The following is a 25,706-nucleotide window of genomic DNA, read 5'->3' on the forward strand; positions in this document are numbered from 1 at the left end:
TGAATTTAAATATTGTTGTTGCCTCGATTAGCAGATATTTAAAACAGTCTGCTGATTGGAATGAAAAACAAGCAACAGCTTTTGTAATTAAGTAATGAAAGATCACTGTAACCCACAAATAAAAAAAGGAGTTGATACACATTTCCGTTTAATTTATTTTTACCATATTATGTACATCTGGTTTACTGTGAATTTCTGCTTAATATACAGATGGCTACACTGTTGAATTTAAGTCTTAAATAGAAAAAGGAATAATTCATTGTGAAGGATGGCGAGAACGCTGTTCATTTGCATGAAGTTGATGAAAAAAATCTTGATTGTTCTGCTTGGTGTCACAAGGGAGATACATTTTATGAAGGTTATTTGTTGTAGATACGCATTAGGAAGTAACAACCACAAAAGCTGTCATTAATTCTTCTCTTTAAGAACACACAAACTAAAATGTGATTATTATTTTTGTTACCAGAGCCATTTAAATTGAACTGTGCTGGTGTTAAAAAAAAAAAACACAAACTGATTGCTGCTCATATTATCTACATCTACTTGTTTTAAATTGGTAGGCAATTTAATATGACCAATTTTAGTTTGGTTTTCTTTTGGCATCACCGGTGTAATTTGGCTGTTAAAGTAGAGATACAATTTGTATCTTCTGCTTGTGACCTGGCCAAAAGCCAAAGATCCCCATCAGTCTGATGGTGCTTAATCAGACTCTGTAATTATAGCCTGCAAAGCTCAGGCCATCTCTCAATGCACCACAAGTAAACATGTTGGAGACCAAGCCTCACCCTAAGATCAGAATTTCAAATCAAGAACGTGGGCCATATTTAATTAAAAGCTTGATGAGAAAATACATTTAATTCCAAGTGCAATTAATTATTGAGGTCTGTAATTGGGAACTCTGGGTGAGATGTCTAATGAACCCAGTTATGCCTTGTGACAGATGTTTTGACACGTAGCACAGTTTTATTTTTCCACAGCTGTGTAAATTGGAACATTTTGAAGTGCAAAAAGGTTGGGAGTTTAAGGTGCCACCATATTGTCTCAGTGGTTGCTTTCTCATTAGCACATTTTTATATATTTCCCATTTTAAGGTCATCAGTATCCTCTTGTGTTCCCTTCCATTCACCCTGGGTATCTAACCAAGGACAATTAGGCTGGGCCCCATCTATTTTTTTGACTTTACGGTCATCCAACCCAGTAAAAGGCTCTGTAGCCCTGGTCATACCTGTTTGTATACCTCGCAATATCCTAGCAATCAATTACTTTTATAGTGAATTATTTTCCACAGCCAAAAAATATTTTTTCCCTGCGTTGAAACCCCTTTTTGATTTAATCCTAGAATACACAATATAGATTCAAAGTCCTATATTTATGTGTAATGATGAACACCTGTGCTACAGTAATATTTGAATATACTATTGTTTTTTTCTTTGTCCTATGCAGTATCAATTAGTCATTGCATATACAACTACATAATATGTGCTTTTTTGGTATATTAACAAACATTAGTTAGAACACAGGTATAGAGAAACAGACAGATTGTGTTTAAATTCAAAGAGCAACAACTGGAAGTATTCATTTTACCACTTAAACATGATTTATACAGAACATCAGAAAAAAGCATCAGTATGAATTTTTGCAGGTTTTAGCTCAAGGTCTTAGCTTTTTGGTAATTTCTTCTTTCCATCAGGCACTCAGATTGGATGGATGCTTTGATGTGATGTCTTTTTTTCCATCCGAGCTGGCATTAATATTTTTTCTGTAAAAATCTGCACTGAACTAAGCAACACTGAAATTGCTATTTAGTCATAAATGTATGTGATCATTTTTCCATTCACTGAAAACATAAGCATTGTAGCACATTGTGCTGTAGGTATGAAACGATTACATTTTTCATGTTTTGTTAGTTTCTTTTTATTTATTTCTTTTTTTTAAATTAGTTTTATGGTGTATTTTATGACTGTATTATGTTTTTACCTTGTAAAGCACTTTGTGACATATGTCTGTGAAAGGTGCTATATAAATAAACTTTACTTACTTACTTACTTACTTCAGTATCACGACATAGATGAAAGATGAGTCTCCTTAATACATTAGTATGAAGATTATGATGCACTGACAATAAAGCATGGAGAGCGTGACCAGAGTAAAAATCTTAAAGCAGTGATACATCAGGGTTCAATATTAAATAATGCCAAAATGGGAAGATATATTTGGTATATTCCTTTAAGAGGTGAGGCATGTATAGTTGATTTAACACTCTGAAGTGGCTTCTAGGCTTTGTTTTATTTATTTGCTTCGGCGTTACACCTAAAAGTTGCATGTTTTGTAATTAAAATGTTCCCCAGCAGCCAACATGATCTTGCTCAAAGACCATAGAAAGGTGTAAATATGTTTAGGTAAGACATGAATCACCAAAGGCTGCTCCTGAACACATAAAGATTGATTGGCCAGATGTCTGAAACATTTTTCAGTCCAGGGTATCTGAGATTGCACACTACAGCGCGCTTCTTTGAAACACCACATGATACACAGCATTTTATGATTTGTATGAAAAAGGAGTTCTTCTCAATATAGCATCCTTTGAACTGTGCGCTAATTGGAAAGTGCTATGATCAGAGGACTGAAAAGTTTATTTCTGTGGCAAATCACAGATAGCAATACGGTTTGACTTCCTCAGATTGGCTGAGAAGTCTTCTACTACAGTACCTCTGCCTCCTAATTGGCACATGGCGTGACTCAACTTCCTGATAAGTGATAAGTGAAAGGAGGGCACAACATGTGCTCAGGACAAAATGGACAGTCCTATAAAGCACAATACTCATGACAGGTCAGCGGCATCATTGGAATGTAGACACAGCGTGTCAGTGCCAGTGGCTATCATGTTAGAAGTACCTTGTTATTCCTACTACCTGTCTTCAGTTTGCAGGCAGTTGCAGCAGCCATATTACTATCATTGCACAGTGTTTGCAAAGTTTGAAAGGCAAGCAAAACAAAATTAGGAGGCCTCTCCTCTGGCTCAGGTCCAGTGCTCTGCATATCATAGATACCACGAAGGCGCTGAAGTAAATCTTTAAGGATGGGAGAGAGAGGCTCTTTAACCATTTTCCATTAGGGGCCTCAGGGACAGATGGGATGAAGAACGGGGCTCACAAAGACGTGATTACTAGGACACTTGGAACGACATTGTGCCTGGTGACTTTGTGATTGTTCAGCAACGTGCACTGACTCTTTCCATTTTGCCAGTCAGTGTTGAGCTACAAATCAAAAGGAATGTCATTCTGGAACTTACAAAATGGCAAATAAAGCCATCTGTCTCTTCTATGGTTGCCTTCCACGGACACAGTCACTTCCACTAGCACTGGGCATGCACAGAACAGATGCTGGTATTGAAGATGAACTTTTATCATGTTAGGGAATGTTTGCATTGTGGTTTCCCTGATAACCACTCCATTGCTTGTTGTCTTTATTCACAAATCCATCCAAATATTTTAGTGAGCATTTGGGACTGTTTAACAAGTGTGCCGAATGAAATTATTAAGGACTCTTAAATACATCATGCGCATACAGTTGTAGATTTAATATAATGCCAGTTGCTTAATAATGCAAACCGGGGGATTTGTGTCTAAAACCCTTTTGTTTTTACTCTGATGAAGACACAGTCATCTTCTAGTCCTTTGTTTTCGGAGGGTTTCTGACCGTGGCCTAAGGAGCTAATGCTCGAACTGTATAGTTGTAGAGGACCCTTTTCAAATAATGTATTCTCCCGCTTTATTATTATTATCATTATTATTATTAATAATAATAATAATAATAATAATAATAATAATAATAATAATAATAATGATAATAATAATAATAATAATTCAGTGTATATAATGGTAACCAGTGGTAACCACTTTTATCTGATAGCAGGTTGATTCTTGGTCCAAACTTCCCAGTCTCTGTGCTAGCGTGGGTTTCCTCCCACAGTCCAAAGACATGTTTGTCTGTTTGGTTGTCTGTCTCGCTGTGACGGAGTGGTCACCTGCCCAGGGAGTACCAACATCTCTTGACCTATGCCAGATGGGATAGGCTCCATCCCCCTGGTAACACTAATGTACTCAGGCAGTTAAGAAAATGGGTACATAAAGTTAGTTGTAAGCGAAATCCAGACTAGTGCAAACATTAGTCTCGTTATTCTCATTTTGATTATTTTTCGAGTAAATGCAGTAAATTGACAAACAAATTTCTGTCACAGTCATTGTTATTCTTAGTTCTTGCCGTAATCTTATAAAATGACTATCAAATTTCTCCCCAGCAAAAAGATTACAAGAAATCAGTTTGACTTTGTGTTAATTGGCACTTTGCCTAGACCTAGATGTCTGCCTAGAAATGATTAAAGACTGTGGAAAGCCTCCTCTTAAAAAAGTTAAGTTATACATAAAGAATTTATTTATAACTTAACTTTAATGTAATGTCAAATATTATCTGTTTTGTATGAATAATCCTGAAATGCTTATGGACATGACTCTGTGCTCTTATAAAGGGGAAACAGAAATGAAGAAAACAGCGTTGTGCTGTAAAATTGCCAGTTAATTTCTCTCCTCATAATTTAATTGCATTATTATATCCTTGAGGAGCTTAAGAGAACCAGCTAAACAATAAAATAGCTATATCGAGTTTCTTGGCCTTTTCTGCTGACTGTTTACTTCAATATTGGCTTTTGCCTTGCTAAGCTTGCCTTGTCCATTCTTTTATTGGTGATCTGTCATGGTCGGCCCCTCCTCCGTCTGTCCTGCGCTTTAGTGCCATTGTTCCAAAGGACATTTCTTTTGTCGACCTTGTAAAATATCTGTGTGCTTCATTCAGTCTGTTCACATTGAAACACCCCTGGTGTCTCCCTGCTGATTTGTTTTTTTCTTTGTCCTAACCGTCCCCTAGTTTTGCAGGGGACTGTAACGGTAATGTGCTTGGAAAAAATGGTACTCCAGTGTTGGTGTGGTGAGACAGATGTTGTCCCATGGGGTCAAGATAGCATTCATCTTGTGATTTTACTACTCAGCATTTTGCGAAAAAGCCTGTTAACCATTAAACCGTCTATTGTTCCTTATTCTATGTACTTCCTCTTCCCACCTTACAGCTGACACCTTCATTATATTAAGCAAAATGAAACAGAAGCAAATAATAATAGTTCTGTGAGAACATTAAGGTTATACGTTTTCAGCTTAGATATAATCCAACTTTAAAATGGTTCTTAGCATAAATAAATTCTGAAATTGTCTTATATTTCACATTTCAGCCATGCACCTTTTTGGATTAAACTGGCACCTGCAACCCATGCAGAGACAGATGTACCAGCTGTCAGAAGACAATATAAGTGGCCTAACCTTTCCTACAGACCTGAGCTTGCCACCACTTGGCAGCACAGGCTTGGAAATACATGACCGCAAAGGAAAAGATGACAGTAAGTACAGTTTTTATCAGAATAACTTATTTTATTTTAAAACACATATGTTTTTTCTGAATGGTACTTGCTATAAGTAAATAATCTTAAATGTAGCTCTTCTTGTTTTGATGATGAATTCTTGCACATTCATTTGTGAATTTGCAAGAAACAAGTTTTTCAAATCTCAAAGTTTTAAAGATGACATTTCAGAGCTCTTGTGAGTTTATTATTATTTTGTCATCCAGTTTCACATTTTGTTCACTTGTCTCCATGGCATGGAGAGATCTGCATTGTAATCCTGTGAAAGTTGTTGTAAGTGGGAAAGTGTTATTTGTTCCTGGAGGGAGAAAATGGAGCAGCTTAAGGGACTGAGTATCCAGGGGCTGGAGGGGGATTAGCCACTCTGTCCCCTTCAGAACGGATGTGAGCCTTTCATCTCCTAGCTCGGGCTGCCTTTCCTGGCAGCCAAAGAAAGCATGTGCTCACCCAACGGTACCAACTGCTCAACTCAAAAAAGTTTGCTCTGTTCCATTCCTGAACAAATGGGCCCAGATTTAACCATGTGATTTGCCACTGGCATACCACAATAGGTAGAAGATAGGACTATTACCATATAAATGAATCCAGGAGTTGTCTTTTTCATTTACTGGGCAGCAGAAGTGTGTTTAGCTTGCCATCATGACTATAACAAAGCTCAGACTCTGCACAGCACCAATTGCTGATAGGAAATCAATAACTATAGTTTTCTAAATAAGTTTCAGTTTGCTCTGCTATCGCTGGAAACAATGCTGGGCTATCTAATGTTTTATCAAGGTGATTTGTACAATGTCGAAATTTGATATCGTTCTCTCTTTCTGGTTCTCGTGTATCCATCAGAGCACTATGCTGTAGCTTATCTTGCAGAAGAAAATAGCATTTATTTAACCATGAGGCCCATTATCACTTGTCCCCGGTTATGATTTATTTAAACAGCGTGATGAGTACAACCAACTGCATTTCGTTGCCTGGTACTTGTGACATGTGCAATGACAATAAAGTTGAATTCTATTCTATTCTATTAATGTGCTGCATAAATACGCACACACACACCAACATGTGGAGAATGTGCCTGTGTGTTGCAGCATTATGTAAAACCCAAATCTGGGAGACGGAGAGTGTGTCCTGTATACTCTGATAAAACCGACTGCCACTGATTGACTTTTGCGAAGACTTCCATCTGGTGTGCCATGTGTAACCCTAAGTGTCCTAGGGGTAGTTTGTATGGATGCCTGTTTTAGTAGACTCCACAGCTGAAATTAGCTCATCTACATGTGCAAACAGATGTTGCCCTTTCCGCAGAGTCCAATAAGTTGTATTATGGAGCATATGGACAATTTTTAGCAGTAGATGCGCTAATACCTGAGTGGGTAGTAGCATTAGAAATCCCTCTCTTCTATAATTACAATTTTCACTTTATTACTTTTCCTTTTTACTATCAAAGTACTGATGCATTTCTGTTTTATCAAGTATTTTCAGTCCCATACCCCTGCAAACATATGTACTTTCTTTTATGTAATACAATGTAAAGGTGGGATTATGTGTAACATGTAGGGCAGGGGTGCCCAATCCCAGTCCTCGAGAGCTACCGTCTTGCAGCTTTTAGATGCATCCTTGCACCTGAATCAAATGAATGGCTTGTTATCAGGCCTTTGCCAAACTTGATGGCATGCTGAAGAGGTAATCAAAGCATTTGATTCAGCTGTGTTGGAGTAGGGATGCATCTAAAAGCTGCAGGATAGTAGCTCTCGAGGACTGGATTGGGCACCCCTGATGTAGGGCCTATAAAGCACCTTGAGGCAACTGTTGTTGGATTTGGTGTTTTATTTATATATATATCTATATATATATATATGTATATATGTATATATGTATATGTATATATATATATATATATATATATATATATATATATATATATATATACACGTATATATATATATATGTATATATATATATATATATGTATGTATTAAATTAAGTTGAATTAAAATATAAAGACAGAATGCTCTAACTTATCACTGAAATTCAGTGCTTAATAGAAAATAGGACATAGTGAAAAATACCAAATATTGCGGCTGATTGATAATAAAAACAAAAACACAGGACAAAGGGACATATTTGCAACTTTCTGGCATTACCTTGTCTTTTAATTGCACTTAATTGCACAGCATTTACTATAGTTTCAAAGAAATACATATTTTTTCCATTAATAAGTGATTTTTAGTTACTTACAAATTCAGGACGTCTTTATATTTTAGCACCCAAACTCTTTAATAAAGTGAAATAAGCCAGACCTTTCATGAAAAGGTCATTGTCTGGATGGGAGTATTTGTTGCTTCAAAACCTGCATTTATTGTTCAGCGTTTATAGAGCCTTAGCTAAAGTTTCATCTGTGCACTAATCCACCTCCATATCATCATGGATGCTGGCTTTTCGGTTGAGTTTGAGCATTAATGATAAGCCAGATATTTCTCCTCCTCTTTAGCGCAAATACATATATATCAAGTACATTTGATAATGGTTTGATTATTTGATAATGTATATATAGTATTCTCTGGATTCTACTAATTGTTCAATAATCGATTGAACAACTGATCATGAAATCCCCTGTTTTATTTCCTTAATAGTTTGTCCTTTGCATTGAGTTTTTATGCTTCACAACTTTTGTTTTGTTGCACTTGTCCCCAATTTTTTGAAACATGGTGATGGCACCAAACCAAAAAACACTATCTCCGTTTATGATACAATTTTTTGTACTGAAATGAATAATGCTATCTGCTGTTGAAATGTATTTTATCGTGATCATGATCATCATTTCTTTTTAACAAAAATATTTTTTCTATTTGCCATATCAGAAGACTCAAAACAGGACAATTCAAAAAGTAACTGGATTTTTGTTTGAAGACTATATTTTCTTACTTTTGTGCTCTCCCCTCTAGTGGAATTGTGACTGAAATTGCTGGCAGTGGTCGGAGGGTTCATTCATTATATTTTTTCACTGGCTGTCAGCGGCGTGATTGAATATCTGTGATATGGTCAGACTATCATGCTCCAGCAGACTGAGTCCCTCTGCCATCCACATGGTGGATTAATGGTGTGATCTCTTTGACCGATTTACTTTGTGTGCAATGCAGGCAAATTGGACAGCTTGTTCCCAGATGACAGCTATATAGATATGGGAGAGATTGACGTGGGGCGTAAGGTCGCACAGCAGATTCCTCCTGGTATCTTCTGGAGATCCCAGGTCTTCATTGATCATCCCATGTACCTAAAGTTTAATGTGTCCCTAAGTAAAGATGCCTTAGTGGGGATCTATGGAAGGAGAGGTCTTCCTCCATCACACACACAGGTAGGCAATATTTACATGTCACTGATGCTGTTACAGTAAATGTATTCTACTGCACTTATTAATTTGCAGACAGGTGAGTGCAGAATCTAAATGGTCGATGCACTTAGCATGTGTAAATGTTTGCGATGCCAAATCGTGTTACTCAATGTTGTGTTTTGTTTGCAAAAGACAATGGTGTATTGTAAATGTGATGTTTTGTGAAACAATTTCCAATCATGCCTGCATTGTACAAGGATTCTTCTTCTTTTCCCATTCTTCTTCTGCCACAGAATATAAATTGGGATATTGTTTAAAAGAATCTATCTAGCCATGTAGGAACGTGTCATGAATGCAAACCAATTCCGAGTTTTCTCTATTCTATTAAAAATCGCTTTCTTGTTGCAGAAAGGATTTATGGAAAACTTCTTCAGGTTCAATACCATCTGAGAGTCGCACAAAAATATTGGACACAGGGGCGAAAAAAGGCAGATTTTCCGTCTGTATGTAGCCGAGAATGAGACATGTCATGTTATTAATCATACTTTGCCACTTGCTTCGCACAGTTGAGATTACTTCTGTAAATGCAAGTGCAGTTCAGCAAAATTGTTTATAGCATGAATTTTGTTTGCGCTAATGTCCAGTGATATTGATTTTTCAGTCAGCCAACAGAGTTGCCTGTTTCCTCTATTTATGCTTCAAAGAAAATCATCTAGAGTGGAGTTTTCGTAATGTGGCTGATTACACATAGAGTGGCAGATGAGTCAAGATTCCCTTCCTTATGTAAATGAAAATGAAATGCCGTCTCATTGGTATTCATTGACTCAAAGCTGATGTGAAGCAAATCGGTGCAGATGTTATTTGGTAAACACTAACTTTACTTTAACTCCTCCAGCTTCCCTTTTTTCCACTGTAATAGTTTCAAACAAGGCTTTTATAAGATATGCGGACTCTGAAATTATCTCAACCCATCCAGCCACGATGTGCCAAGACTTAACTCAAGCTCCTCTAGAATGATGAGTTATTCATGCAGACCAAATGATGCTCCACTATAAAGAGGGCTGAAAGCACTCAAGTCTCATGTGTCACTCTAATGGTGTGTCTGCGGTCCATCCATCAGTCTTTCTCACTTTCTGTGTTTCTGTCTGCAGTTTGACTTCGTGGAGCTTTTGGATGGGCGGCGGCTCCTGGCTCAAGACATCCATGGTCTGGAGGGGCCTGTGGCTATGCAGCGAAGCCTAGTACCCATCACTACACATGACACAGGCTTTATCCAGTATATGGACTCAGGCATCTGGCACTTGGCCATCTACAACGATGGAAAAGAAACTGAAACTGTCTCCTTCCTCACCACTGCCATAGGTGGGTGCCCTGGGCATGACCTGCTGCTAAAACCTGTAATAGCAATCCGTAATCCCTATAATACCAACCAGGAGCGACTCTACCGCAAACAGCACAGGCTTGTAGGCCATGAGTCAGAAACACTGAGAGTTTAAGAGCCAAGGAAAGTGCAGGTTAATCAAGGTGAAGCTGAATATTACAAAATCAGGACATCAGTGCTATCCCACCATGCCCCTGAGTAGGGCATTGAGAGATCATAATATCCTCATTACCCTGAGTGTCTTCCAAGCGAATCAGGGGTCCAGCTTCTCAGAACCATTTGCATACAATTCAAAGTATGATTGTACCCTCCTGCTAGTGCCAGTTTTGATCACGATTTGCTCCAATTTCCATCTACTTTCCATATATCATTGTAGAAAAGATGTTTCCCTCCTCCGACTCTAACTGTGTGACACGCGGCTGTGTTTCAGACATACGTCCTTCTTTGTGGAGGTGACTTCATTTTGTACGCTCCTCTTTGTTCTCCCTAAAGCGCCTTTGATTAGCACTGCTGTATCAAGCAAGGTGTGAGAGGGCCTAAGGTGTCGACTTTCACGGGGATGGCAGCTGGGAGCTGTTCTCACATGCTCTTTAATTAAAAGCTCCTGGGCCAGAGTCCATCTGTGACAGGGGCTGTGCCAGGCAGCAGATCGATGAGAAGCTGTCCTCAACACCAAGTGGAGACAGGCAAGAGATGCGCTATGCCCTCCCGCTGTGCCAGCAACAGCTGTAATTCAATACTTAATATATGATATGACACAAAAAGGGGGAGTCAGGGCAGTATGTTTACTCGTGCTTATTTCTTCTTGACTGGGTGTGCATGAAGCCCTCCTGTGGTTTACATAAGAGAAAACATAACTAGGTAAGGTAGTCTGGGGTGGAGCGAGAACTCTGTCTCTATTGAGTCGTATTGGAGCTGATCTGCTCACAGGAGCTCAGAGGGAGGCAGAGGGGCCCTTTTTAAAATGGGTCACCGGTTAAGTGCCCTTCAGCAGAAACTGAATCTTACCAACTGCCTCACTTGTATTGAGCCGTGGAGAAATGGAGTTGACCTTCAAATAGAACAGCCCAGGTATAGAAATATATGTGAACAATATCGAACAGACACACTCAGAAACACCAGCAGCATTGTTTAAAAGACACTAAAAGTTAAATTATTTCTGTGTTTCTGACAATGGACGTAGAAAAAATGTATATATAGATCTTTTTCCTTGCCATCAGTGTACTCTCTATGTGCAGCAAATGAAAGGTTTTCTTGGTGCACATAGCCATGCCATAATATATCTAGGGGGATGGAGCGTCCGTGTCTTTAATCTGGGTTGCTCCTCATTACTTGGCTGTGACTCCATGGCAATGTGAAATGTGTCCCACTGAATGTTTTGTATCACAACCCTCTGGAGCATGAAGCCATTTGTCCCTGCTGCCTGGTGCCAGAAATGCTTCAGCCTAGGCACGGCAAAGCAAAGGGAAGCAAAAACCCAGCACCACTGTCTTACTCTATGTCCCGTTTAACTCTCCAGCAGAAGTTCTTTCTGTACACAACCACCCATCGTTCAAAGGTATTGAGCAACCTTAGAGAGCATGGCAAGTCGCTGATTAAACTTGCCTACTGCGCACTACTCTGTCCTCACCGACCGGAGACCCACACAATAGTTAGCTCCCCTGATATGAAGGGTAATGAATTTCAATGAAGCTCTGCTTGAATCCATGATTTATGCGCTGGCCTATGTTGAGTGTGTGGCTAAGAGATATTCAGGGCCTCCTTTCCATGCTCTCAGAGGAATCAGCCAATAGACATGGGCAATGTGCAGTCTACTAAACTGCAGCATTCAGAACAGGAGCACTCCAGTTCATGATTACTTAATTAAATGTGTATGAGTCACGATGTTGCTCACCTATCAAATATCTCTGATACAGATAAGATAACCTCTGTTATTGATGCTGGTATTCTAATGTCAGGATATTGCATTTGAATATCTCAGAGCCTTTCTTTTTGAAAAGTAATGGTAACCTATGTGAATCTATTGTATAAAGTGCAAATCTGGAATGTAAGTGTAAATCTGGGTGGGAATTGTTAATAGCTGGCTCGTAGACATCTTATATTCCTTTTCCCTAACCTTCAATCACTGCCCTACCTACACTGCTGGTCTCTGTAGCTTTGAGCAAAAAGTCCAAGCCTGCTGCTATAGTTAGATGTTCTTGTTGGAAGCCATCAAAACCCCACCAAAGTGCTGATTGCCTCAACCATGCCAGAGGATAGTTTCTCCTGCATCCCTTCACTAACCCAAAATGGCAAAGGCAAGCCTGCAGCACATTAGATATCCGCAGCATTTCTCTGCTCGCTGCCTACTCCTCCTCCTTTTTGCTGTATCTCTGGTCTGCCTGTATCTCTTTCTCCCTCCTCTCTTTGTCTTTTTTTTTTCCTCGGTCTTGCATTGCATCCTCAGTGATGATTGACTCTCCAGAGTAAAGGGAAGCTGAATCCATGGCTCACATTTCTAGCCATTTGTGGAGCACAAGAGATTCTTTGTTCTGTAAGTTTTGCCTCAGAGTTTCTGCTGCCTGAAGGCAATGGACAAGATTGAATATTTTTCAGCACCATTTCAGGCTTAATTCAGTGAGCATTGTGCTTCAGATTCCTGCTGCTGTCTGCAGAGATCAGTGGTCAGTCTTATTTCTAATAAAAGCAAGTGCCAGGACATGGTTCTGTAGCACAAATAACTGTTTTGCCAATTAATTTGATTTAGTTAGAGGGATTGCTAGAGGAAAGCTTGGAAAGAGTGCGCGTGCTTTGCTGATTGTTTGCATCAAAGTGCCTCAGTTTAAAGCCATACAGTTAATTGCAATGGCCACGTCCAAACACTGCATGCAAAATGTAAATGACACTGTAATTTATAAGAAAAACTTGCAGTGTTAAACTGAGATCACAGAATAACTCACGATGCCATCAGATTTACCAGTCACAGCAGATAAATGCAGGTTCCAGAGTTGCAGACACTGTGCCATAAAAGAGTTAATTAGGCAGCTAGTACATTTGGTACTTAAGAGACTTTAATTCCTTTGTAACTTTTCGTGGAAGCCTGAATAATTAGAACTTGTACCCTTTTAGTGAAAGCTCATATTTGGTGTGAAACATTAGTAACACTCAAAATGTTTTGCATTGAAAAAGAAATGTTGACAGGATTGGATCCTCCATGCTTATGACTGTCATTAGCAAAGGGATAATAATCAACCCAAAGAAAATGAGTGGGAGGAAAATTGTTTTTCAAACCACATTACTCAGAAAATCTTTTGATTGCTCTCTTGCAGACTCTATTGATGACTGTCCCAGTAACTGCTTTGGGAACGGTGACTGTATTGCTGGAACATGTCACTGCTTTTTAGGATTCAAAGGACCTGACTGTGGGCGAGGTGAGTCACTATCTCACTCATGTTACCTCTGTTAATCATTCGGATGCATTTTCCAATTTATATTCTCTACATGGCTCGAACAAAACAATTTTACTCCACAATTGCTTTAGTTGTACTTAAGACCTGTTTTATTTAATTAGGCAGTAATACTCGAAATGGTTCAGTACTCATACTGGAGTATTGGGTTGCATATGAAAGAACTCTATAAAAAGCTTTAGATTATAGGGCTAGTATTCACTCATTCTTTCAATTATTAAAGAAAGGCTCTATTAGTTTTTCTCCACATAAAAACAAATTCAGGCAGTGTGTTAGAATGATGGTAGGTTGTTTTTGTTACCTCTTTACACATACTGAACTGCCATCTGTTATCCATGTGTTGATCAGCACCATGCTTGACACTTTAATTCAGCTAATTTTTGTTCTTATTTTTTTACCAGCCATTGTTAAGACGTTAGATATTTGTTGGCTGCTTTTGTTAGAATACATGGCACATCTGCTCTAGATGCCAAGGTACAGTAGTTTGTGCTAAATAATATTTACCAGACAGGACACCCTTTAACATTTTGGTCATTGTCAGAGCGAGGCTTTAGCAAACACTCACTATTCTTTGTGCATGAAGAAGTCCATTCAGATGGATGTATGCTGTCTGCTCTTTTCAAAGCTGCCTGTCCAGTGCTATGCAGTGGGAATGGTCAATACCTAAAAGGTCGCTGCATGTGTCACAGCGGCTGGAAGGGCTCGGAGTGTGACGTTCCCACCAACCAGTGCATTGACATCACTTGCAGCAACCACGGGATCTGTATAGTCGGGACCTGTATCTGCAACCCTGGCTACAAGGGGGAAAACTGTGAAGAAGGTGATTGTTTTAATATGTCATGGTTATGTATCCTAAACTAATAAAATCCTACATAATGTGGCTGCTGTAACCACCATCTTAGCCTGTTAGTGCTTGACATTTTAAAAAGTATACTCATAATGGGAATGGCTATTAAGTTGGTATGGCTTACAGTCTGTTGAGTAGTAAAGACAGGACATCCTCTATGAAGAGCATTATAGCCATAACAGTTCATAATCCACATCCTAGGTGACTTTTCCTGTATAAATCATAGCTATAAGGCATTATGTTAATGGAAACAGTCCATTTATTGTCTGAAATTCTGACAAAAAGTCTGATGTTAATCTTCTGGGAACTTCAGATTCATCCTTTGCTGGATAAGGCTTGACCAGATAAGATTGAAGGAGCCATTGTGTTTGTCAGCTCTTGAAGGCTCTCATTTCAAGATGAAAAATGGACCCTGGGAGTTTGATAAATGGGGGTTTCTGACATCCATAGGCCCCCATTCTATTTTAGGTGGAGCGTTAGCCATAAGGAGTGGAGGGGAATGTGGACGAGAGCCCTTTAACATTTTTACCTTTCTTCCATATGACCTTCAGCCACAATGATTAATTGCCAGGAGAGAGTTTCTTGTCAGTTAGCCTCTGATCTTTGTGCCTTGTGCCCAAACCATCTGCTAAGAGGCAAGAGATCCTGTTTGTCTTACTATAACAGCCTTTATAGCCATTTATGTCATGGTAAAGGGGAGCTGCCATGCCGTGGCCTACAGCTCACAGTGACTAGACATTGCTCCTGCTTGGTGCCCGTTTGCCATCTGTGTGTACCATGTAAATATTGTTTGGTAGAAAAAAAAATGTTAATATTGTGATCATACTCTCCCACAACTCTTGTTCCTTTCAAAGTGAACACTCATTTAGCACGTCAAGGGAAGGCATTAATTTGATATTTGCTGACTAATTGAACTTGTACGGTGTGCACTGAGACAGTGTACAAAAGCCACTGCATGGGAAGCAAATGCAAACTCTTCAAACTGTCTAGAAACTAGAGTTGACTATCTGGTCTTGCCTAGAGGTCTGGCTGTTGCCCCAGGCTTTCCTTACCATTCCTGTACATTCTGTTAATGGTTTTGGTTTATTCAGCTTTGAATTATGCATTATGGTGGCTTTCATTTGCAAGAAACATGCTCTTATTAAACAGCCTTCGCTCTCTGAGAGGATTTTTTGCTGTGAGATAATGGGAGGGTGCCAGCACAAGCGTGGGTAGTACCTGTAGTTTTGTGCCATGAGACATACTGTGAAAACAGCCATTTAATTAGCTTCTCTGTAAATCTTGTCACTGATTTTTGAAAAAAAGATAGACCTCCTTGAATAATTTACCCCCATTGGACACGAGCTAAGCTGAGTGCATCTGCAGCTGAACTGCAGCCTATTCCAGTTGCCATTGTACTTTGGCTCAAATAGAGATGCCAGGTTGCCTCTGAAAGAGAGAAACAGCAGGTGACTAGTGTGTCTAACACTCTCTCTTTGGAACCTTTTTAGTGGACTGCCTGGATCCAACATGCTCAGGCCGAGGGGTTTGTGTCCAGGGAGAGTGTCACTGCTTTGTCGGGTGGGGAGGGCCAGGATGCGAGAGCCCTAGGGCCTCCTGCATGGACCAGTGCTCTGGACACGGAGCTTTCCTGGCAGACACAGGAACCTGCAGCTGTGATCCCAACTGGACAGGCCATGACTGTGCTACAGGTGAGTACTTCACTCAAAACAGAGTAAATATTGGCGAAAGCCCTTCTCACAGGCCAGTGCTGATTTAACTCTGATTAGCAAGTAAAAAAAAGCAGTGCATCCACAGAAAATGTTGCCTTCAGTTCAATTCAGTTAAATGTTTCTTAGTGAGGAATATGAGCAGGACATACACAATTATTAATGTAGCTTTTCAAAGACATAGAGAAAAAACAAAATGTAAATACTGAAGTAGTTTATTACTTATATCTTGGCCTCTGGTCAGCACAGTGAGTGAATACGGTAGCTAACATAATTATAGGTGATATGTATAATAATTTTCAGGTTTAATGGATCACAACAACAAAATACCTTGACATCTCTTTCAGTTAATCTCTAATCACACACTTGCTTATTTAAGCGCTCTGTTCAGTGTACCTTTGGTAATTGCTTTTATCCTTACAGAGGTAAATATTTGTTACTTTCTTTAAAGAAAATGGCTCACATAAAAGCCATAATTATTCTCATCGGTGATCAGTAGGAGGCCCTTGGATGGCTATCAAATTCTTTTGATTTGGTTCTAAATGTAATTCTCTTACAAATGGTTGTAGTTGTAGAAAAAAGAAAGACATAGATAACAGAGATATTGTCAGAGCCATGATCTAATGCAAGTTTTCGCTCTTTTTTGAGTTCTGGATTTCTTTACATTGGTTCACAGCTGATGGTACTTTTTTCCTGCTCTGAAGCATTGTTCCCATTGCGTTCATCTCGTCCATGGGGAATGCCCTCTCTTGTTATTCAAAGTGTAGAAACAGCATAAGATACAGTTTCATAGCTAGAATATACCTTCTACAGGATGTAAGCACGAAAGGTTTTGTGTTTTTTACAATATAGGTTACAAGAAGTATTTCTTTTAATTGAAACTAGCAGTAGATTCTTAAAGTGCCGTGAAACATAGGTAACATCAGATTTACACTCTGAGCAGTCTAACCAAATTCACATTAAAGGAAAAAAAATCTTGTTTGTTTTTTTTGTTTTTTTTTGTCTAAACCTGAAGAATTTAAAAATTCACTCGACATATAAATGTGTTTATATTTGTTGACTGTATTTGTAGCAGATGGAAGTTTCAGAGCGCTCCAGCTCAAATTTGTTTATACAGGGACCAGAACAATTTTCAGTATTTTCATTTGCACACGATTTGGATCCTCAGAAAATATTTTTGAAAAGACTATTTTAATACAGCAGTCGCTTTGCTTCATGAATCCTTTGATATTCTAGGCAGACGCAATGACCTATTAGGTAATCCTGAGGATTTTAAGGGGAAATGGGCAGTTAGTCTGAGTTTGCCTCACAGAGAAAAAAAGCTCTGCAAATGATGATGAGCTGGCTTTTTATTCTCCTTTATCCTGCTCATTGTAGAGTTTTCTGTGGTCTAATATGACACTAAGCTTGGTGGTAGGGTAGTATAGTTGGTACTGATAACCTTTCAGACATGGCAAAGAAAAAGATGGAAAGCTTTCGATACATTTTTCAAGATTCTTTATCGCCTCTTGCACTATTCTTTTAAGTCAGAAACTCGTTTTCTCGTGTTGCTTTGGGACAGTACAGCCTAGGTGAGCACGGTTGGTATAATGCTGTTACTAGCCATAAAACAATGCCTGAGGTTTTATGTCCTTTAATATGTGTGTTTTTATGCCATTTTTGCTATTCCTCCACCCAGAGGAAAGTTTGTTTACTCTGTCCTTTAGTGCAAATGGTAACTGCCATCATGGGAATGGGGGTATTTCTAACTGTGGGCTCCTCTGGCCACAGATAATGAGGGTTTGCCTGCAGGCTGTAATTGGATCTTTATCATGTTAAAGGTTTCTACTTTGTTCCAAGTGAACAGTTGTCTCACAGTCAGTTTGAGTCTGTTTTCTCTGACCACTGTGTGTTGTAATAACTGGTTGAGTTTATGGGTGGGGGGATTGTGTGCGTGTTTTTTTTCGCATTTTTCTTGATTTTTTAAAAAAATATTGTGTTCATGAGCTCAATCAGGATGTTCACTATGCTCATTACTACTTCCTTCTTAACTGTAATATTTTTTCAGAGGACGTAGAAGGTGTAGTTTGACAGAAAATATTTTATTCATAAAATGATTTATAAGCTCTAACTATTCTGTGTTTGCATGTGATTTCCGTTTGTTTGTATGTTGGTTTGTATAAGCAGCCTGTCAGGCACTAATACTGCCAGCACACTTTACCTAAAAATCAAAAGTCAGATGGAAAATCAGCATTTGCATACTTTGTGCTGAGCTGTAATTAGCAGAAGAGAGTGATTCTGATAAAAGCTTTTTAAGCTGGTAATGCCATGTTATGGTTTGTGGCTGAAAATACCACTCTGATTTAATTTGTAACAATGGCAAAATAGGCACTGTAAAGGCGGTAATTGACTTATTACAAGATTTTACCTCCAGTTTGGTCCCCTGTGGTCAAATTTGAATTGGCTTGGCTAATAAGCCAGGAATACATGGCTATTGTTCATCGTTGCCCATACTGCTAAGCCCCTTTTATTACAAAGTAGTTAATAAAGAGGTTAACATTTCAATGAGATTCATAAGTAATCTGTCAGTGTTTAATTTCTTTGAGCTTTCAGCTTGTCATACTCTCCCTCGAGTTCATGAGATGAGGGTAATGTCCCAGGCTCTATCACACCCAGTCAGGGAGGTCTTTCAGCTGCCACACAATAGCATCAGCCAGGCTTTACTGCAGCGCTGTCTTTCAGTCTCCTTCATTGCGTCAGTGTACTTCTTCCTCTCGTGTGCAGCACTTAGAGAAAATGAAGAAGAAAAAAAAACCCCACCAAGAACCAGTGTATTCATATCCTCTGCTTCAAATCATTTTGTGGAATCTTGCCTCCTTCCTGTAGACCACAGTAGAACATGTTGCAAAGCTTTGACCGCTTCGTGTACAAGAAGGGACATAACGTTTACAGTTTAATCAAAATGGCAGAAGTGACATTGTTGCCATTTCTACAAAAAGTTTTAGCTGAGCATTTTTTCCTCTTCATGCCTTTTGTAGCACAAAAAGCTAAATTTACAAAAGAGGAGAAGAGGAGAGGAAAAGAATAAGTCTGCTAAGGCTGCCACAATCCTTGTCTTTTCTTGGTAATGGACTTATTAGATTTGTATTGTCAAAAAGGATTGCCCCTTATGAGGTGCAGGAATTTCTTTTCAGCTGCCATCAGACAAGGTAGTGGAGCGTGGCTGCCTTTCCTTGACAATAAATTCTGGATTTGTCTTTTTTTCACCCTTGTCGCCTTGTCCCATCACCGCCTTGTCTTCCCTTTCCATCCCACTTCCACCCCCCCTCCTTTTCTTTCTTTCTGTCTTCCCCCCACTCTCTTTTTTTGTCCCTTTCTATTTCTCTGTCTCCCACAGAGATTTGTGCATCGGACTGTGGTGGTCATGGCATTTGTGTTTCGGGCACCTGCCGCTGTGACGATGGCTGGATGGGCATTGGGTGTGACCAGAGGGCGTGTCACCCACGCTGCAACGAACATGGCACTTGTAAGGACGGCAAATGCGAATGCAGTCCGGGTTGGAACGGAGAACACTGCACTATTGGTAAGATGGGAATAGGTTTTGGGTTTGGTTGGGGCGGGTGGTCTCTCTGTGTTTGGGAGGGGTTTGGGAGGCCAACAAAGGCAAAGACTGACATTCTGCCTGCCTATGTGAAGGGAAGGGTCTAGGTGGAGAAGAGTGGGAAAAGCATGCTTAATTGAATTTGTGCAACTCAGTAAAGCATGAACAGGTTTACTCAAGGATCTGAAGCTTGCCTTCATGCATTTTAATGTGGGAATGTGCTAAGGTGTCCTTTCATTTTACTCATCCTTTTCCTCATCTTTTTCTTTGCTCCCTTTCCGTTTACTATTAATTTCAAATGCTTACACGTGAGTCATTGTGAGTAGGTCAACCACCGCTTTTCACTGTGTTTATGCTAGCGATTGTTCCCCTCCAAACACTTGCAAAGTTAGGTTTTCAAAACCTTGACTGAATGTTAAGAGCTTTCCTGAAAACCTTGGCTCACATAAGCCAGTAAAAAGTTTCAGCCTACTAGAGTCATTATATGCTGTGTATTTTGCAGTGGTTCTATGCTAGGAATAGTTCATGGATTGATCATTTTGGCATAGTTTTTTTTTATTTTTGGGGGTGAAAAAAGAAAAGAGTTTATAATTAAAAAGAGCAGCATGGTCTACACAACACTTTAGATTGAAAATGTGCTTTCAGCATGTTTGCTTTGATGGAGGTGGCACTCCCGCTGTGAGCATTTTGTGAGCATTTTTCTGTCACCGGGAACTGGTGACTGCAGTAATATGTAAACATCACAGTGCCCCCAAGTTGTTATCATAACTAAGCAGTAGTTGACCTCTGTTTGTGACCTGTCCGCTTTGTTTCACATGCCCTTGTTTGACAGGATGGCATGAAGATAATTTAGTTCTGCTGTTGGATGTCTGAGGTTTGACAGTTTCATTTTAACTTGAGGTCATTAAGAGGAGTGTTTTAATGCAGTTAGCTTTCTGATATTTTTGATATTTTGTGTCAACGCTGTCAAACCTCCATTAAACATCGGAGAAAATCCACAGGATATGCTATGTGATGTCTGCTTTGCAAGACTGCAACTTTGGCCTTCTGTGTTCATGTATGGATGCATCCTCTTCTCTTCTCTTTTCTTCTCTTCTCTTCTCTTCTCTTGATAATATTGGATAAGCTATTTGAATGGATTTATAGAGCTATATAAAAGATGTACCAATCAATTGACCACAGACTGCAATTGGCTGGCAGCCTGGACCGGTGACCAGCCAGTTAGTCTCATATATGTCTGATTACGAGTGGATCGACTTCATGCATGGATAACACAGCCCGACAGACACGCTAACATGTCATTAGTGTGTGTCTGTGGCCATAAGCAAGTTTTTTTTTCTGATTATTGTGGAAGACACAAAATTCACCAAACCTTTGTAGCAATAAACGTGACACTAGCTAGACTGAAGCCAGCAGACTAAGTAAGAGTCTCAGTATGAGTAGTAAAACCATCTAAGCCGTTAACATGAAAATTATGGGGATGAGTAAAAAAGAGAAAAGGGTTGATGCCCTGTTATCTAGTAATAAACCTTCTGAAAAATAAAGTAAGTAATTTAAATCTAAACCTATACATATTAAATACATTTGTATATGCTGTAATATAAACCTGTTGCAACTGCTTTTTGTTTATTAAGGTAAAATATCTCAGGTAAAGGTGGGTGTACTGCAGAAAGCGCACCTCTGTCCAGTAGCACAATACTTTATTTTCACTTGTTTAACTTGAAGAAAATTCTGTGACTTAACTTCTGTTGGGGGAAATGTAAAGTTTAATTATTTAATTATTAAAACCTAATTTTACATTGACAAAAAGTTAATTTGTGCAAGTATGTGCTGTCAGTTATAGTTTTCAGGAAAAGAAAGTACTATGCGCTAGTATTCTAGCACTTTTTATATACCCTAAGAGTATTTTACTCCATGTTTACTTCAGTGTTGTTGCAGAAACAAATGTCTCAGTGGTATACAGTATGACACATTCATCTAAATGGAACTACCAAACGGAGTATGTGTTAAAATAAGGTCCACAGCAGTCAGCTTTGTGTTACTAATATAGGAATAGAATTAAACTAAAGCTCTGTCACTGTTTGCTGACAGCTGTTACTGAGCAAGGTGCCAAATGGACAAAGATCTTTTTTTCTCACAGCAGTCTCATGCATATTTTGAACCAGGGCTGCATGAGCCTTGACTCAGTTTGTGAATGTTTTATACACTGGCTTTACATTATTGATGGGGCTTTTATAAGTGCCATATTGAGATCCCCACTGAACAAGAATATTCTTCCATGTCGTCTATTTAGAAGCTAAAGATCTCGATTTGAATCAATTTTCATTATCGAGAGCTCCACGTTGGCCCCGAGCCTCAAGCTGTGGAGCACAGGAGATCCGATTTGGCCCGTGCGCTGGCAAAGCCTCTGGTGACCTTATCGTATATAGAGGTGTTTGAAGATTAAAAGCACCGTTTGTTGAACATCCTGACCTCCTGTGCAATATCGCTTAAGAGATTTAAGGGAAGTAACACGTGCATCAATCATGTTGCCTTTTAAACACTCCCCTGAGACGTTCTGCCGATCTCAGCAGTTACTAAATAGTGACAGATTTCACTTTTTTATCCTTTCGCTCGCTCCCTCTGACTCTTTCTCGCTTTCATTCTCTTTCTCTGTGTTCCACAACTTTCCCTGCCTTTTTTCCATTTCCATCTCTCTCCTCTGTGTTGGTTCGTATTTGTTGTGTTGCTTGTAGTGCGTGCATGTAGTGCTTCACGTCAGCATTTTTCGTCTTTTTTAATTACCTTTTGTACTGTAAACTAACACATTGCCTTGCTGTCCTGTCATGGAAGTGGCACTGTTCAGACCTCCCTTATATGTCCTGTCTTTTATCTCCCAAGCTCACTATCTGGATAAGGTAGTGAAAGGTATGGCATTCCTCCTTCCTTCTATTTTGGCCTCCTCCCATTGTAAATCCAGCCAGCATTAACAAATCATATGCACACACCATGCTTTTCCCCTACATTGACATATGCAAACACTATGCACTTCTTGTTCAACTCATTCTTAAGATCCCACATCTCCCATCAACTTTTTTTTACCATATTGTCACACAGTAATCTCCACTTAGCACTTTCGCACCTGGTTAGTGAATTTATGGGGCTTTCTTTATGTGTTGAGTAATTGGTTTGCTTGTATCCTTTCTTTCTCAATTGGGGGATGTTGGGAAAGGGCCTTTATAACCTGTGCCATGCATTATGGATGAGCATGCAGCTGTGAGAGGGGCCTGATAGGTGCTGAGGCCGCATCCTCTCTAATTAAAAGAGTTCATGGTCTGGTTGGTGCTGGGCAAGCAGGGGGTACAGGCTCTGCTGCAGCCCTGCCTTCCTGCCTCCAGCTACCCTTCTCGCTCTCGCTGCGTCCTTGGTAATGGACCACCTGGCACAAGATGATCTGCCAGAGGAGGTCTTCGAACACTTGCAAGCTCACGTTTGGAGCTGTTTCAGGAAGGATTGGGTAGAGCTCAGCAGGGACTCCTCTCTGAAAGGCATGCCAATGAAGTTGAAGTGGTGCCAATTGAAAGTGTATTTTTATTTATCCTTCTAATAAACATTGTGAGCTTTCTAATCATCTGTCTCTACTGGTTCAACCACAGTTGTTTTGTCCATTTGTTCAGTAATAACACGACAAATGACCGAAAGTGCCTAGACACAAGGCTTCAGTGCACAATCTTGTTTTCATTGGAAATTCTAGATGAGTTTTTGTTTTACTTATAATTGCTGAGAAAACATAAACAGTTGTCAACATGCCTTATACAATAGTTATTGGCCGCTCCCCTAAGCAGCTGTTCACAGTTCATCAAATGTCCACGGCCCATGGACTGCTCTGTAGTGTGGACAAACAGCTCCAATTGAAAAAGCATGCCTGAACCAAACTTAGGTTATTTAACAGGTTTTAAATAATAATAATAATATTTGGTGAAATGTGTTCTTGATTACTATTTTATATTATTTTTTACTATTGGAAATATAGTTCTGCTTTTGGGGTTCTCTTTTTTTCATGGTTACAATAAGATGTGATTGTAGTGCAGAATTTAAGCTTTAATCCAAGAGGTTTAACAGTAGTATTACACTGACCTTTTATAAATTATAGCCATTTGTATACATAGTTCTACATTTTCCGAGCCTCCAGAGTAATTGGAAAATTGATTAACATGCAGTTTCACAACCAGGTGAGCTGCTCACATCATTATTTTACGACAGATTCAACAGATAAAAAATTTGTAGTTGATTAACATTTTGAGCATGTATTCGGTAGCTTCTTGCTGGAATTCTCAAGGTGAGGTACAAAGAAATGTTGATGCAAGTGAAGAAAAAAGCCATCGTATTCTTAAAAAAAATAATAATAATATAATAGTAAGAAATTAACTTGAGCCCTAAAACTTTAGTAGAGGGCAAAAGAATAATCTGGTACAATTTGTACCAGAATGATGGGAAGTTGAAAAGTATACAGTAGTCAAGAAAAAGAACCACTGTTGATCTGAAGCAAACCACACTGTCAAACATGATGGAGACAATGTTATGGCATGGCTGTGTATGGCGTCCAGTGTAACTGGCCACTAGTGTTTATTGATCAAACTACTGAAAGAAAAAGCTGGAATAATTCGAAGTGTACGGGGCTGTATCTCTGCTCAGATTCAGCCAAATGCGACAGAAATGATCGGACGACTTATCACAGTGCAAATGGATAATGACCCAAAGTAAACTGCACAAGCAACTCAAGAGTTTCTCAAAGCCAGGAAATGGGATATTCTTCAGTGCCCAAGTCAGTCATCTGATGTCAGGCCAGTAGAGCATGCTTTTCAGTTACTGAAAACAAAAATAAAGGCAGAGACCCACAAACAAGCAGCCACTGAAGGTGGCTGCAGTAAAGGCCTGGCAGAGCATCTAAAGGAAACACTGCATTTGATTACGACTATGTGGTATAGAATTTACAAAGTCATTGCCTGTCGGGATTTTCACATTTAAAACAGTGCTTATTTTTAAGATTACATTACTTTTTCAATAACTGCATCAAATTGCTAGGAAAACCAGGCCTGCTCTCTTCTAAATGAGACATTGGGTCTCAATGGGACCACCTGTATACATTTTTTATCCGGCCTTCCTTCTCTCACCCCACCTGGTCTCGACAGATGGCCGCCCCTCCCTGAGCCTGGTTCTGCTGGAGGTTTCTTCCTGTTAAAAGGGAGTTTTTCCTTCCCGCTGTTGCCAAGATGCTTGCTCATTGGGGGTAATGTGATTGTTGGATTTTTCTCTGTTTGTATTATTGTTAGGGTCTACCTTACAATATAAAGCGCCTCAAGGCGGCTGTTGTTGTGATTTGGTGCTGAATAAATAAAATTGAATTGAATTTAATAAATAAAGTTTAAATTTAAAAAAAAGCTTTTGAGCCTCTGACAATGGGGGACTATATAAAAATGACTGCAATTCCTAAACAGTGAATGCAATGCTTTTGTCGTTGTTAAAACTCTTGTGCACTTGAATCACATCTTCATTTATTTAAATTCTAAAAAGCAGCATTAAAGCAAAAGGGGAAGTGTTGCCTATGCCATTAAAACATTTATATGGGATAAATGTGTAAAAGCAGTGTGGGCTGTTCTTTGAATTGTTTATATACTATGACTCATGTCATTGTGTCACCTTTACTCTGTAGCTAACCAAGAGATCTACAACAGTCATCCCCCGAAATGCGTATACTTGTTTCTGTCTCACTACTGATCTTTCTCCCATTCATATGTCCACCAATCACTACACCTGTCTCTTCTTTTCTCACTATCTCCCTCTTTTGCTCCCATTCTTTCTGTGTGATTTAAACGCATACAGTAGAGAATGCTGCCCCACTGTCTTTAGTTGATAAAATGGGTCAGTTTAATATTCTTTCTATCAAGGCAGCCTTCCTGCAACACAAACGG

The 25,706-nt window shown here is 39.2% G+C and overlaps 1 protein-coding gene across 9 annotated transcripts in view; it reads left to right on the forward strand.

Annotated features, from left to right (window-relative positions):
* Window positions 1-25,706, forward strand: part of tenm4 (teneurin transmembrane protein 4) — a 147,149-nt gene that overhangs the window by 70,119 nt on the left and 51,324 nt on the right. For all 9 annotated transcript variants that reach the window (XM_063494318.1, XM_063494319.1, XM_063494322.1 and 6 more), the window contains 7 exons: window positions 5,282-5,446; window positions 8,602-8,816; window positions 9,944-10,154; window positions 13,482-13,583; window positions 14,245-14,439; window positions 15,957-16,157; window positions 19,552-19,737. In XM_063494318.1, coding sequence (XP_063350388.1) covers window positions 5,282-5,446; window positions 8,602-8,816; window positions 9,944-10,154; window positions 13,482-13,583; window positions 14,245-14,439; window positions 15,957-16,157; window positions 19,552-19,737 — 1,275 coding nt within the window. The remainder of the gene's footprint in view (window positions 1-5,281; window positions 5,447-8,601; window positions 8,817-9,943; window positions 10,155-13,481; window positions 13,584-14,244; window positions 14,440-15,956; window positions 16,158-19,551; window positions 19,738-25,706) is intronic.

The sequence above is a fragment of the Pelmatolapia mariae genome, linkage group LG14 (assembly GCF_036321145.2).
Source record: "Pelmatolapia mariae isolate MD_Pm_ZW linkage group LG14, Pm_UMD_F_2, whole genome shotgun sequence".
NCBI lineage: Eukaryota > Metazoa > Chordata > Actinopteri > Cichliformes > Cichlidae > Pelmatolapia > Pelmatolapia mariae.